The 15,123-nt window shown below is 32.9% G+C and overlaps 1 protein-coding gene across 3 annotated transcripts in view; it reads right to left on the bottom strand.

Moving 5' to 3' along the window:
• LRP1B (LDL receptor related protein 1B) overlaps positions 1 to 15,123 on the bottom strand; it is a 1,933,102-nt gene that overhangs the window by 218,284 nt on the left and 1,699,695 nt on the right. For all 3 annotated transcript variants that reach the window (XM_050752792.1, XM_050752793.1, XM_050752794.1), the window contains exons 63-66: positions 12,215 to 12,308; positions 5,985 to 6,101; positions 5,753 to 5,872; positions 3,925 to 4,044 (exon numbers count right to left, since the gene is read on the bottom strand). In XM_050752792.1, coding sequence (XP_050608749.1) covers positions 3,925 to 4,044; positions 5,753 to 5,872; positions 5,985 to 6,101; positions 12,215 to 12,308 — 451 coding nt within the window. The remainder of the gene's footprint in view (positions 1 to 3,924; positions 4,045 to 5,752; positions 5,873 to 5,984; positions 6,102 to 12,214; positions 12,309 to 15,123) is intronic.

The raw sequence follows: 15,123 nt of genomic DNA, 5'->3' as shown, positions 1-15,123 counted from the left end.
TTGGTTGAATGTTTTCAGCGTCGTGTTGGGAAAGCCAGGTTGCAAAAGATACAAAGACACTGTAAAAAGTTCAAGTTCTCTTCACGAGCTCTAGTTAGTGTGACTATAGCTAACACATTAATTAAAGATCATTAGCCAAACAGCAAGTTATAAAATGAGATTGCACAAAAGCAGCAAATGAGGTTGAATCAACTTAGAGGCAAGAATCTTCTTTGAAAACTCAGAATTCTAGATTAGATGAAAGGATGCAGGAAAATAAGCAGAAAGCAAGACGACAGAGAGGAGTCATATGGCAGAGCAACAGTGGGTGCTAGAAAGTTGGGGCATGAGTGCAGAGTCGACCACTAGAGACCAAACAGGAAATTGCTGATAAAAAGAGAAAATATTTTAGAGGCATTGAGAATGCAAAAGAATCTAAACTGTAAACTGGGGAGAGAGAACATAATAGAAAGATCCAGATTCTAATACCATCTTATGAGTTCAATTTTAGAAAAATTTCAACTCTGATTTCTAAGCAGACATGTAATGCTAGTATAGTCTGTCAAATTCTTAAATCCTCTATTAGTTCTTGAAATAGAATAGAGTAGGCTGAAGGTGAAGAAAGTTTGAAGTTGAAATTCCAAATAAATATTCTGGAGCTGCTACAATCGGGATATTCTACTTATTTTGGTCAGGCATTCAAACCTGGTGTTTGCCCAAGATTGTAATAAACAGTGCAACAGCCCTACAAGAGCATTCCTCCACGGTCTAATATAATTGTATTTGTGTACATTTTTTAAAACTTGTTTTTCCCTTGGTATAAAGTTTAAAAGAGCAGACACCTTCGAGCAAATAGAAGTGATTTTATATAAACTATTAACAACTCGCAAAATGAATTTGTAACTATCTTGTCATGAACACGAGGCTAGCATAGATTTAAATTTTTACTCAGGCAAAAATAGAGCTCCAAGATGTTCTTTAAAGACCTTTAATAATTTAATCCAAATGTGCCAAATGTACATTTTTACAGATTCATAAATTCAGCTGTCTCAAAAACCAGGCGTTAATAAAATGGGAAGTTATATAGTTAATTTAATTTTTAAAATTTATATCCAAAGTTTCACCAAGACTAAATTATTAACGCTGGTCTCCTACACTATATTGAATTTACATCTATTCAAAGTCTCCTTAAATTATACATTAGCATACAATTTTTTCATAGATTGAACATTTGTTGTTAAAATTGTGAGTACTCATAGACCAAATTATACCAGGTTAAATTCAATAAACATGGTATTTCAGTAAATATAAATATAGAATTTAAAAAATATTTACAATGATTATTATTTTAATTCCCTACACTATATATATATTTTGTATGTGTTAAGTTACTCTGCTTCATGTTTTTCATAGTGCTTCTCTCTCTCTTTCTCTTGCTTCTATATTGCTTTCTTTACATAATTTAAATAAAAACAAAACAAATTGTTTAAATTAGAATATGTCAAGGTAGAACAAATTACAATGTTCAGACTTTAGAAATGAAATAATCCTATTGATAATGGAACTATAGATAAATACAAAAATTGGTGCTGAGAAGTAAGAGATAACAACTAGGTGAACTTCAAGAGCATAATAGAATCTCCCCTTAAACATAGCACGGGTTAAGAAAACTATGGACACAAACTGAAATAAAAATGGATTCTAAATAGAGATCCTGCAAGAGGGAATAGGTTAGATACTCATCCCACACTTAATGCAATCCTACTCTACATCCTGCTAAGTCCTGAGGATATGGGACATGTGAAATAGTGAAACACACCCATGCTTCTAGACAAGATCGGTTCTTAGACATAAGGATACATAACTGAGTCAAACGATAAGGACTTGGCATAACACAGTGAACCTTTGCAAAGTGTTATGTTTCTTTCCCATTCAATAAAAACACCAGAAGGAGAATCATCCCAGGGAGTGTTAAAGAATTAGCATAAACATATAACATTTCTATATTTATTGAGGACAAAAGCAAACAAGGTGGCCACTTATCCCTTTCGAAAATAAGGGGCATGAAATGCTGTACTAAGATATCACATAGAATTTTCTTTACATTAATTAGCACCTGTGCACAATAAAATTGTATAACTCAAATCAGATGACAACCCTCCATCCTTGCTCCCCGTATGTGTGTGTGTGTGTGTGTGTGTGTGTGTGTACACTGGTCTGGAACTTACAGCAATACTAGTGGCTGGGAGAATCCTATATAACCTCACTACTGAAAACATTTAAATATATTTTTCTCTTCATATGGAAAGAATGAAGTATATTTATGCTGTATCCACAGAGGTTCAAAGCAGATGCTTTGGTTTCCAACAACCCTGGAGTCACATCCCAGTTACAGGACTTGCTAGCTGTAGGACTTTAGACAAGTTACAGAACCTCTTTTTGCCCACTTTCCTTATCAATGAAATAGGGGTAATAAAGAGATTAAGTAAGATAATCACTCTAAAGCTTTTAACATATTTCTCGGGCCATATGGTTACCATCAACTAAATATTCGGTATTGTTGTTACTAAGGTGATTGATAATAATCTATTTGAAGCATATAATCTACCAAAACAGAGTTAAATCATGCTAAAGTGAGGAAAAGGAAAGAGAGGAAAATACAGAAATAACAACCCAGTCCAGAAATTGTTCAGAATTAACAAGTCATTATTTCACTTTTGTTTGGTAAGTGAAAATGCAAAAGACAACAGGGTAAACTAGCCAGTAATATAAACTAGCCCACAAAAGTCCTTGGTAGTTGCTATGGACTAATTGGTGATGAATGCAGTTTGAGGCTTTGTGAAGTAATTCTGAAAACCAATTCTACAAAGTGGTAAATGGTAGTTTTATGATATTGTGGTAAGCTATACTGGTTGCATATTCTAAAGACCCAATTATAAGAAGATAGTATTAGGAAAATCACTTAGAGACATGTTATTATTGCCAGCACTTATACATGTAGCTCATAAGTGTTGTTGAAAATAAATGAAATTTCAGAGCACTTAAAGGTTTTTCATTATTTTCATTTTCTCCATAAAAGTTCAATGAAAGTACTGTGGAATCTAGCAAATGCATTTAACACACTTCTATGAAGTCTGGGAGTCCTATCCAGTTTGGACAAACTTTGTCTTTTCTAATCAATTACTAGATGAAATGCTTTTTGCTTATCCAACAATGCCAAATTGGCATATTTGTCTACAGAACAGGCTCAATTAATGTTAATAAATGCTGATAAAATGTATTACACATAGCAAATACTCTTGATTTCTGTCTCAGTGTTAACAGCTTTAAGATAGAATCAAATATATTAAACAAAATAAATATATTCTCCATTTCTGCAATGTCAATCAATAAATTATTGTAAATAAAATTATTTTAAGTGAAAATATTAATGTTTCAAAAGCAAATGCTGGCTTAAATGATCACCGTCATCTACTAATACAGAACAGATGCTTTTTATTCTTTTTCCACACTGTATTCTATTAAAGAATGACATACAATAATCATTGAATAACTACAGAATCTTAGGGATTTAAGCCAAAAAAAAAAAAAAAATGAATTCCAGAATGATGTGAATATAGTGTTTCCTTATTTCTATTCACTAAATGCTAATGCTAGCATGTTCACACTCTAATATAAGAAAATAATGGTCTTATTCTACCTCTTTGGTTTATCTTTTATAAAGTTCTGGGTTATATTAAGGAATATTTACTCTTCCATCTTATCACTCCAGGCTTTTTGTAAAGTAGCTAACCTACGTTTTTATGAGTCTGTGAACACAGAGACAAAACCTTTTCAGGTAAGACCTCAGTTTCAAAAGAATTGTGTTCAAATTTGCTTCACTGTGGTTATTGCAGATGATGACCCAAAAACGGAGAGAGAAGACCCAGAGTCACAAACACTCACCGCAGTTGGCCTCGTCTGATGCATCTGCACAGTCTGGATCCTCATCACAAACCCACAGCTTGGAAATGCAATGTTTCGTAGTCTTACACTGGAAATAGTCTGGAGAACAGCTGTTTTCAGCTTAGGAAGAAAACTGCTATTAAAATGTAGCTTTGGAGAACATATTTATTTATTAAAAACAAATTTTATAGACAAATGTTTAAGACAGTTTATCAAAAAAAGTATTGTCTTTAAATTAATAGGACTCTGAAGGTGAGGAATTTTAACTTTTAATTTCTTATGAGATACTCCTGATACCCTCTCCAGTAAAAATAAAGAAAACATATTTTTGCAGTGATACACTGATAAATATCAGAGTTTTCAAAAAAACCTGTTGATTAGATATTTGAACACTAATTTTAAGAATTAAGAATTCAGGGACTTTCAAAATAAGTCTTCTTCCAGAAAAAAATAAGAATTCATAGGTACACATTTTTGTAAACTCAAAAATACTAAAATTGGAAGGCATTAAGTGAATAAGGAAATAAAAAGTACAAAGTTTATCAAAATGTCTAGGAATTGTGTTGAGTTTTATACGTATATGGAGTCTTGCTCTGTTGCCCAGGCTGGGGTGCAGTGATACGGTCTCGGCTCACCGCAACCCCCATCTCCTAGGATCAAGCTATTCTCCTGCCTCAGTCTCCCGAGTAGCTGGGATTAGAAGCACCTGCCACTGTGCCCAGTTAATTTTTGTATTTTTATTAGAGACACGTTTTCACCATGTTGGCCAGGCTGGTCTCGAACTCCTGACCTCAGGTAATCCACTTGCCTCGGCCTCCCAAAGTGCTGGGATTACAGGCGTGAGCCACTGCGCCCGGCCTGTGTTGAGTTTTTGAGGGAAGTGGACATCCAACTTAGACTGTAAACTGCATCACAAATCCTAGTCAGTTCAATGCATCATCTTCTAGAATGGCTAACCATAAAGAACTGGTACTGACTTTATTCTGAATGCACCCTCTTAATCAAATTGCTGGATGACTGCACATTATTTACTGATAAAATTTTAGAGGAATAAAATAAAACTTCAGCAAGACAGAAATGTTGACAGCAGTTCTGTTGAAGCCCTGAAACTTGACAGGTGCTCCATTGTTCACACAATCTGAATGTATGAGTGCGTGTGTGCAAGCATGTGCATGCCAGCCTATGTGCATATATATGTACATGGTATAAACTGTTTTGCCTTCCATTTAACGTAATTTGAATTTTGATGGAAGATGGAAATATGAGATGAAAAGAAACAAAATATTTTACTATCATTGTTTCAAATAGTTCATTAAGATATGTTAAATAGAGCATTATTTAGAATTTTGTTGAAGTTAAACTTTTGTTAGACTATTTTACCCAGATTTTATATGTCTCTTCATGAGTACAACATGTATTTCACGGAGGAAAAAACTCTCTAATTAAAAATAACTTCAAGAAACGAATTAATCGACAGAAGTAAATTACCTTTATCTACTTAATGTGGGCAAGCATACATTTAAAAAAACATAATCAACTGTCATATTGTATTTGATGCTTCTCTTAAGGATGATGTGGATGAATGAATGTTGTTCATGTTTGTCATAATTTCCAGGTAGATTTTAAAGTAAACTTGCCCATATTTTCATTTTCTCTATTTTTATTTAGAGCTTCTATCCCAGTTGGCACCTATTTCTAATTATTTGACCATAATTTATTTTTAATTTATCTACATCATATGAGTTTATGAAGTATAGTAATAATTTTTAGACTTATTTTAGTTAGGAGTCAAAGTTAAGACAAGACAGAGCATTTTGAGCTGACTTACGACAGTCTCTTTCATCTTCCTCATCACCACAGTCATCTTGCCCATTACATCTTAAGTTTACTGGGATACATTTCTGGTTCTTGGTACACTTGAATTGACCTGACAGGCAGACATGTGTGTCTAGAACATAGAGAGAGAGGAAAAAAAAAAAATGTGTCTGAATTTAAATCGCACAGACATAATCAGTTGAGAATTAGACTTACGTTCATTAGTTAGGAATTTAATCACCTACCACAGTTGAGTTCATCAGAATTGTCTCCACAATCATTCTCTCCATCACAGATGAAAGCTGGTAGAGCACAGAGTCCAGTCCCACACTGAAATCGGCCTGGCTGGCATTTAAATTCAGCTAGGGGAGAAAGCATAGATATTGTGGAATGGCAATCTTACCTCACAACTTCTTAAACAGAGACTTTCTGGCATTCAAGATATTTACTACAATAAATATATCCTAGAACACAATGTGAATGTCTCTCATCTCGATAGCTATCAGATTCAAATGTTTAGCTTTGAGCAACTCAGATGGCTTCCAGAAAACATTTAATAAACCATACTTTAGAAGGTACGAATTAATAACAGACAAATATTTTTTTAAAAAATTAAAAAACAAAAGTCTCCTAATTTTAATGAAGTGATATTGAGAGGTTACGTTGCAGAATGAAATTTATTGTAACAAAAACTGTTATTCCAATATCATTTTTTGAGAAATAATTTCTCCTTGATCACTTGGCCTGTGGTGTGTGTGATTTGACCACAATGCATATTCTTTCTTTTCTTTTTTTCTTTTTTTTTTTTTTTTTTTTTTTTCTTTTTTCCTTCTGAGACAGAGTCTTGCTCTGTCGCCCAGTCTGGAATGCAGTGGTGTGATATTGGCTCACTACAACCATTGTCTCTTATATTCAAGCAATTCTACTGCCTCAGTCTCCTGAGTAGCTGGGATTACAGGCACCCACCACCACGCCTGGCTAATTTTTTGTATTTTTAGTAGATATGGGGTTTCACCATGTTGGCCAGGCTGGTCTCGAATTCCGGACCTCAGGTGATCTCCCCACCTCAGGTACCCAAAGTTTTGGGATTACAGAAATGAGTCACTGCACCTGGCCCACAATACATATTCTCTAGCACAATGTAAAGCAAATGTTTTCTATATCTATCACATTTTAAATCAGATTTATCAATAATCATCCCTATACTCCTATTATTATACAAGAGAACAATATCTTATAAATGGCAAATATTTTATATACTATACATATATTATAACAAGTAACTCCTAAGTGATAATGCATTTTATCTGATCGTATTATCTAGGAATAACAATAATAAGGCAGGATCTGCTGAGGATCTACTACGTGTCAGGCACTGGGCTAGACCCCTTCACATACAGTTACTAATGTCATCTCGTCATAACATTCTCATTTTGGCATCACCATTTTAGCAATGAGTAAACTAAATTTACTGAATATGAATAATTCATCTAAGTATGCACAACTTTTAAGTGTCAGACTCTGAATTCAAATCTACTATGGTGTTTGCAATAAAACACTTATCTTTTGACTAATAATTTTAATGCACATTACTGATTTTGAGATTAATATTATCTTTATTAGCGCAAATCAGTGAATCAAACACTAATAAATAGCATTTAAACTTTTTTTGATAAATTATGCTTTTATAATTACAATATTACATAAAAATCTAAGCATTCTTTTAAAAATAACTCTATATATGGTTTGCTTCCATAGAAGAGAGTTCTAAAATGTTGACAGTTATTTGCTTCCAATCTATAATATTTGTTAATAAATCATACTAAATGTTTAAACTGAATGACACAATTATCTCATACTTTAAACATGTGCCTTTCTTCTATTTCATTTTGCTTTGTATATAATTTTCTTTAATACTCCTTTGCTATCAAAACAACTCCCCACCAGGAAAAGGGTTGCAACTATTAAAGGAATGCTTGGAAATAACTTGGAAGCCCATCTGACCTTCAAATCTGTCTCTAGAATAATCTTAAGTGTATTAGATTATTGTAAGAAACATTATAACAAATCTGTGATGCCAGAGAATTTTGATGCATCCCTCCTAACTACATTTATATAAATAACAGTAGGTAAGTTTGCAAGTATGGGACCCTGGGATGAGACTTTCCTGTCTTCTCAGGTGAAGTTATAAGTATTGCCAGCAGCTCTTATTGTCTGCAGGAATTGATGACGCATCTACCCGAAAGTGAAATCTAAGCATTCCGTAGACTCTTGCATATAATTTTCTACTTCACCATGACTCTCAAGTAAAGTATCATGCCTACAGATATTCAAAGCTGTTACCCCATCAACTACAAGTAAATGTTTATTTGCTATACTAAAAGAAAGCTCACAGAGATAATGAAACCAATAAAAACATTTAAGACTACTGAAGAAAATATAGAGGGAAAGTTCCACGACATTAGTGTAGGTAAAAACTTTTTGGATATGACTCCAAAAACACAGGTAAAAAAAGCAAAAATAGTCAAATGGAATTACTTCAAATTAAAAAAAAAAAAACTTATATACAGAAAAAGAAACAATCAACAGAATAAAGAAACAATCTATAAAATGGAAGAAAATATTTGCAAACAGTACATGTGCTAATGGGTTAATATCCAAAATATATAAAGAATACCCAACAGTAAGAAAAAAAAAACTCATTTAAAAATGAGCTGAGGATTTGAATAGGCATTTCTTTAAAAAATTATACAAATGGCCAACTGATATATTAAAAAATACTCAACATCACTAATTATCAGGAAAATGCAAATAAAACCACAATAAGGTATCATCTTATACCTGTTAAGTTAGGCATTGTAAAAAAGGAAGAAATATAAGTGTTAGCAATGATATGAAGAAAAGAAAACATTTATATGTTATTAATTCCTATCCTGACCACTGAAAGTTTCTCCATATTAACAAGAACGCATCCATACTGTCTGATCATGTGTTCACTGCAGTAGCATTTTCATTTTCTTTTAAGAACTTTTCCTTTGCAATCATAATTTTGCTGAGTGGTACAAAAAGCATAGATTTTGGTATATCTCGTGTTTTGAGATGCCTTTCTTGTATTTCATTGGTAGAAATGTAAATTAGTACTGCTATTTTGGGTAACAGTATGCAGGTTTCTCAAAAAATTAAAAATGTAGTGACCATATGATCCAGCAATCCCACTACTAGATATACACAGGCATACCTAGAAGATATTGGAGGTTCAGTTCCAGACCACCACAATAAAGCAAATATCACAATAAAGCATGTCATACATTTTTTTTTTTAGTTTCCTAGTACATATAAAAGTTATGTTTATACTATACTGTAGTCTATTGAGTGTGCAATGGCATTATGTTTAAAAAAAAAACTGTACAAAATTAAATAGAGTTAGGTAGGGCCTTGCTCTGGATTAGGCTTTGGCTTAAGGAACTGTTGTAGATGACTTCATCTTCTATCCTGACCACTGAAAGTTTCTCTACATTAGCAAGAAGGCATCTGTACTGTCTGATCATGTGTTCACTGCAGTAGCATTTTTATTTTCTTTTAAGAACTTTTCCTTTGCATTCATAATTTTGCTGAGTGGTACGAGAAGCATAGCTTTTGATATATCTTGTGTTTTGAGATGCCTTTCTCACTAAGCTTAATAATCTCTAGCTTTTGATTTAAAGTGAGAGACATGAAATTCTTCCTTTCACTGGAACACTTAGAAGCCATTGTGGGGCTATTAGTTGACCTAATTTTAGTATTGTTGTGCTAGAGAATAAGGAGGCCCAAGGAGAGGGAGAGAGAGAGGGAACAGTGGGTTGGTAGGCAGCCAGAACACACACAATATTTATTGATTAAGTTTGTTGTCTTTTATGGGTATGGTCTGCAGTGTTCCAAAACAATTACAATAGTATTAATAATATCAAAGAATATTGATCATATCACCATAACAAGTATGATCATAATAATGATAAAATTGAAATAGTGTGAGAATTACCACATTGTGACAGAGAGACAAAGTGACCACATGCTGTTGAAAAATGTCACCAATAGACAATATTGATGCAGCATTGCCATAAACCTTCGGTTTGTGAAAAATACAGTATCTGCAAAGCACAGTAAGTACAGCAGAATAAAATAAGGTATGCCTGTATAACCAAAGACAACAAAATCATTATGTTGTAACACTATCTGCATTCGTTTGTTCACTGCAGCTTTCTTCACAGTAACCAAGATATGAAATCAACCACAGGGTTCATCAATGGATGAATGAATAAAGAAAATATGGTATATATACATGAGGGAATAATATTCAATATTTTAAAATAGGAAACCCTGTTATTTGTGACAGCATGGATGAACCTGGAGGACATTATTTTATGTAATACCATCCAGGCAAAGAAAGACAAATACCACATGATCTCACTTATAAGTAGACTCTAAGAAAGTCAAACTTATAGAGACGGAGAATAAAATGACGGTTACCAGAGGCTGGAGATTGGGGAGATTAGTAAGACGTTGTTCAAAAGACACAAAATTTCAGTTAGATGGAAAAAATTACTTCAAGAGATCTATTGTACATCTTGTTGACTATGGTTAAAAGCAATATATTGCACACTTGAAAATTACTAAGAGAATAGATTTTAAGTATTCTCAGCACAAAAAAAAGCTAAGTATGTGAGGTAATGTATATGATAAATAGTGTAATTTTGCCATTCCACAATGTATACATATATGATAAAATTATGCTATATACCTTAAATATATAGAAATTTACTTGTCAATTAAAAATGTATATATTAGTATTTAATCAAAACAAGGATCATAGAGAAGCTCTTAGATAACAGATGTCTCTTAGACAGCAGTGACTCAAAAAGACACTAAAGTAATATTTGATGACCATATATTCTGAAAGAAGTTAAATGTGCAAAATTCCTAATACTACATCTGTAGTTAATTTTTCATATCAATGTGGTTCCAGGATGAAATTTCAGTCAAAATTACAACTAGAGGTCAGGAGTTGCAGGTCATTATAGTGAAATTTTCTCAGAGAACAGTGAATCTAGACAGGAACGATCAACTTCTTAATTAAAGGACTAAACTAATATATTCATTTTTGTTTATTTCTAAGAATTACAAATATAAGTTGCATTCAGTGTATTTACTGTTATCATAGAAAATTTACTTTATTGTGGGGAAAGTAATAACTTTCTCTTAATAAGAATCTCAGTAAGGTCACCCAAATAATTTATTCATCTTTTGATATTCCTTTTAACTTAATAAGTTTTTTGAAAATAATAATTCAGACATTATAGTATACCTATCCCACAGAGATACTACTCTTTATATGTTGTCTATCATAGTAAAAAACAAAAACTGTATTTAAAAAATCAAAGAGCAGTGAATCTTTCAGAAACATAAGGATTATATTAGAAAAGCAATGACTTTTATAATTTTTTTCTTTTTCATTGATTTGATTACTTACTGCTTTCAAACATATATGCTATATGAAATAATTTCAATGTGTGACAGACTTGGGCATGACCAGAGAGATGGAATATAGCCTATCTAAGTAACTATCTATATGCCCTAAATTTGAAAAAGCTTTATAATAAGGTGGTAGCAAGCTCTACAGTAGAAGGTAGCCAGCTTTTTCTGTTTATTTGCAGTGCAAGCCTAAGGATTTTGAACTCAATTTTCAAGGCCAAATCATGGCAACCATGTACTGGGATGTTGAGGGAATTATCATGATTGACTACGAGCATCTCTAACCTGACAGTGAAGTATTGGAGTGACCGACAGAGTGAAGTACACAAGACTATCAAGGAAAAGTCTGCTGATGTCTCATTACAACCAAAGTTACCAACGATTGCTGAAAAAGCAGCAGCTAACCACACCAATTACAGTCAAATGCCAAACATAATTGGTAGTCACTTTAGAGCAATTGCTAAGAACAAATTAAATTACCTAATGGCAATCTAATGATTTATATTGGAAAAATCAAACTTTTAAGGAATTTTCAGGATTTCAATGCTGACAGTAAAGTTGAGAAATCACATTTCTTAAAGATAAGATTTCAGTCATTGAGTGACATTCTGGAAACTTGCCCATTTTTTCTTCTAACTTGGTGACATGTTAAGTCAAATTAATGCTGCTTATTACCCTACTGATCACTACATGAAATAATGTCATTATTCCACAAGTAATCAAATTTGAGAAACAAAATCTAACACAAATGGTTGATGGCGCCATTCTAAATGTAACAGTTATCAGAGAGATAATCAAAATATTGCAACAATTTTTATTTTATTTTTAAATAATGGCATTTAAAATTTTTCTATTTCAATTTTGGAAAAGTGTCAGAAGGCAATACTTTAGGTGTAGTTTCAATTTTCCAGGTCTGGGATATAAAGGACTCTAAACTCTAAATTTCAACATTTGCCAGTATACTCACGACAGTCATCAGGTTCATCAGATCCATCACCACAGTCATCCACAGTGTCACATTTCCACCAGAATGGAATACATTTGTCAGTTTTGCAACGAAACTTTAAAAAGAAAAAAAAGAAAAAAGAAAAAAAATGTTGAAGAACCCAGTGCCCATATACTGGATATTTTAAAATTTGGCAACATAGCCTAGTCTACATTTTTGCTGCAAATGTTAACAACGGTGATTTTGGAGAATTCCACAATAGGAACTAGTTACACAACAAGCTACAAGATGATCTTCCAGGAGAGCATATTGTTCAGGAAAACCTCTTGAGATGACCTGCAAACACAGACAAGCTCTCACATTTACATGTTGTCTAAAGAGCTACTTGGTTTTGTGGTTGGTTGGCTGGCTGGTTGGTTGAGATGGGGTCTCCCTCTGTCACCCAGGTTGGAAGGCAGTGGTGTGATCTCAGCTCTCTGGAGCCTCAATTTCTTGGGCTCAAGAGATTCTCTCACCTCAGCCTCTGGAGTATTTGGGACTACAGGTATCTGCCACCTTGCCCAGCTAATTTTTGTATTTTTTGTAAAGATGAAGTTTCACCATGTTGCCAAGGCTGGTCTCCAACTCCTGGGCTCAAGTGATCCTTCCACCTAGGCCACCCAAAGTGCTGGATCACAGGTGTAAATAAATCACCGCACCAGCCCTGAAGGGCTACTTGTACACTACAGCAGCAGACATGAGTAGTTGCTACAGAGATCCTGTGGCCTGAAAAGACTATAATATTTACTATCTGGCCCTTTACAGGAAAAGTTTGGCAAACACTAAATAGGGCTAAAAACTATCAGGAATATCAGGAAGAGATATCCAGTCAAACTAATTTAGGTAATTTGAATTAATTTAATTTAATTGCATTTTATTCAGAATCTTGGGCAATTCAATTAACATCTATCAGTCTGTGTTCTTTAGCCACCAAAAGAGGATCTGAAGATAATCTGAAGTATCTTTTCCAGCTCTGTCATGCTGTAATTCCATAAACATTCCTGAACACTGAAAATACTGCCTTTAGCCATGATGAGTATGCGCCCCACATAAATTTTAAGAATATCTCTTTAAAGCATTTAAGGCCAACATAGTTCTTTTCAGTTTTCAGAATTCCTAATAAATGCACATGATCTTTTAGGACAAATAGAAATTCTGATAATTTTTTAAAAAGAGGTAAAAATAAGGCTCAATTTTATTATTATTATTTTTTGCTGACTTAAAAAATTGAATGCACAGAAAAAAACTCCTGTAATAAAACTTGTTCTCCAGATTACCTAAAAAAAACCTATTCACCAAAATATTTATTAATATGTTTTATTTGTTGTATTATCCTTTCCACTTGAAACAGCTAAACAAAAAGTCATGAGAAAGGCAATAATTCTATTATTTATAGAAACAGAAATTTTAACTCCTCCTTTTAAAAATTAACTACTGAGTGGCAGATTAATACTAGAGAAGGTAAGTGAGTTATTATATGGCAATATTTATTTACTTACAGGCTATTTAGCATGCAAGTGACTTGATACTGGAGACAAACTATGAGAAGTTATTATTGCATATTACTTTTATGAGAAAGGTGATTTGAACTCAAATGTAGCTGCTGAGACGGAGTAATTATTGTTCCTATTAACTTCATTATTGCCCCAATATAAACAGTGACCAAAAAGCTCAGTTCAGTTATGTTTTAGTAATTTATGACCATAAACTAATTACTTTCTCAGTACCACTCGGAGAGAAGGAACTAAAGACAAAAATCTCACATTCCATTCAGAGCACATGTATCTGGAGTAGCTGTCACTAAAAAAAAAAATTCACTTGAAATTAGTTAAACCAAGCAGTATGTAACGTTTATTCGATTTCTCCTGGTATATCAGATTATTTTCCTCTTCAATTTAGTAGAACTTCATTGAAAAGCATATATCATAATATTCATCTGGAATTAAAAACATTTCTAAATGTTAATTGAGATGATTTTCTAAAAGTTATTAACTTCTTTTAGAAGTGCTTATGTTGTTATTCCCATATAAGTGACTGACAGCAAGCTGGCATTTATCTTAGCATGTTACATACAAGAAAGATTTGTAACAGAAAACTATAGCCTAGGCTGAATTATTACTAATGAAAATAGATTAGCAATCTAAAGGTTTGTTTATTTAGAATACTGTTACTTTATTCAAATAAGAGATTATTTGATGTTGGCTTTTGCTAAATTTATCTGGATATGATGGACTGGATTCATGATAGATTTACATCATTTAAATCGTGAATTACGATTTAAATTACAGTGTGAATTTTGTCTCCCAGTGGCAATACAAGAAGGAATAGAGCTCTATGAATCCAATGGGAGATCTGACTGTTCAACTGATTTTTCCATATTTGCTTAGCTTGTACATTTCTGTTGTGTGTGTGTGTGTGTGTGTGTGTGTGTGTGTGTTTCATAAAATATGAGAGGAGAAAACTTACCTTTATAGAGTGTGACTGTCTGGGGATACGAGGGAAAGCAGTTACCCTTAACATTAAATATTTCTAGTCATTACAATATATTAAAACACATTAGTAGGAGAACAGCAGGTCTCCTGAGTATCCTCAAACTCTTTCCAATCATGATTGGAAAAATATCTAAATTGCATATATTTTTTATTCACTAAATGAGCCCGATTTAAATAAACATGAACTGTTGGAATTATATATGATATAATGATTTTGCTCTTCATTTGACTTTGATAATAACATTAAAGGGTTTTGAGTTAACGGAGGCCAGGGTAAAATATACTTATCTTATTTTTCATGTTAATCAATATTTTATTCTCACAGGAAGATCTCTTCTGTTTCATATCTTAGCTTCATTTCTACATACTTAAATTCAGTAACTTAAAAAAGACTAATGC

This window comes from Macaca thibetana, chromosome 12 (genome assembly GCF_024542745.1).
Source record: "Macaca thibetana thibetana isolate TM-01 chromosome 12, ASM2454274v1, whole genome shotgun sequence".
Lineage (NCBI taxonomy): Eukaryota > Metazoa > Chordata > Mammalia > Primates > Cercopithecidae > Macaca > Macaca thibetana.
This window is presented reverse-complemented; position numbering and strand designations above follow the sequence as displayed.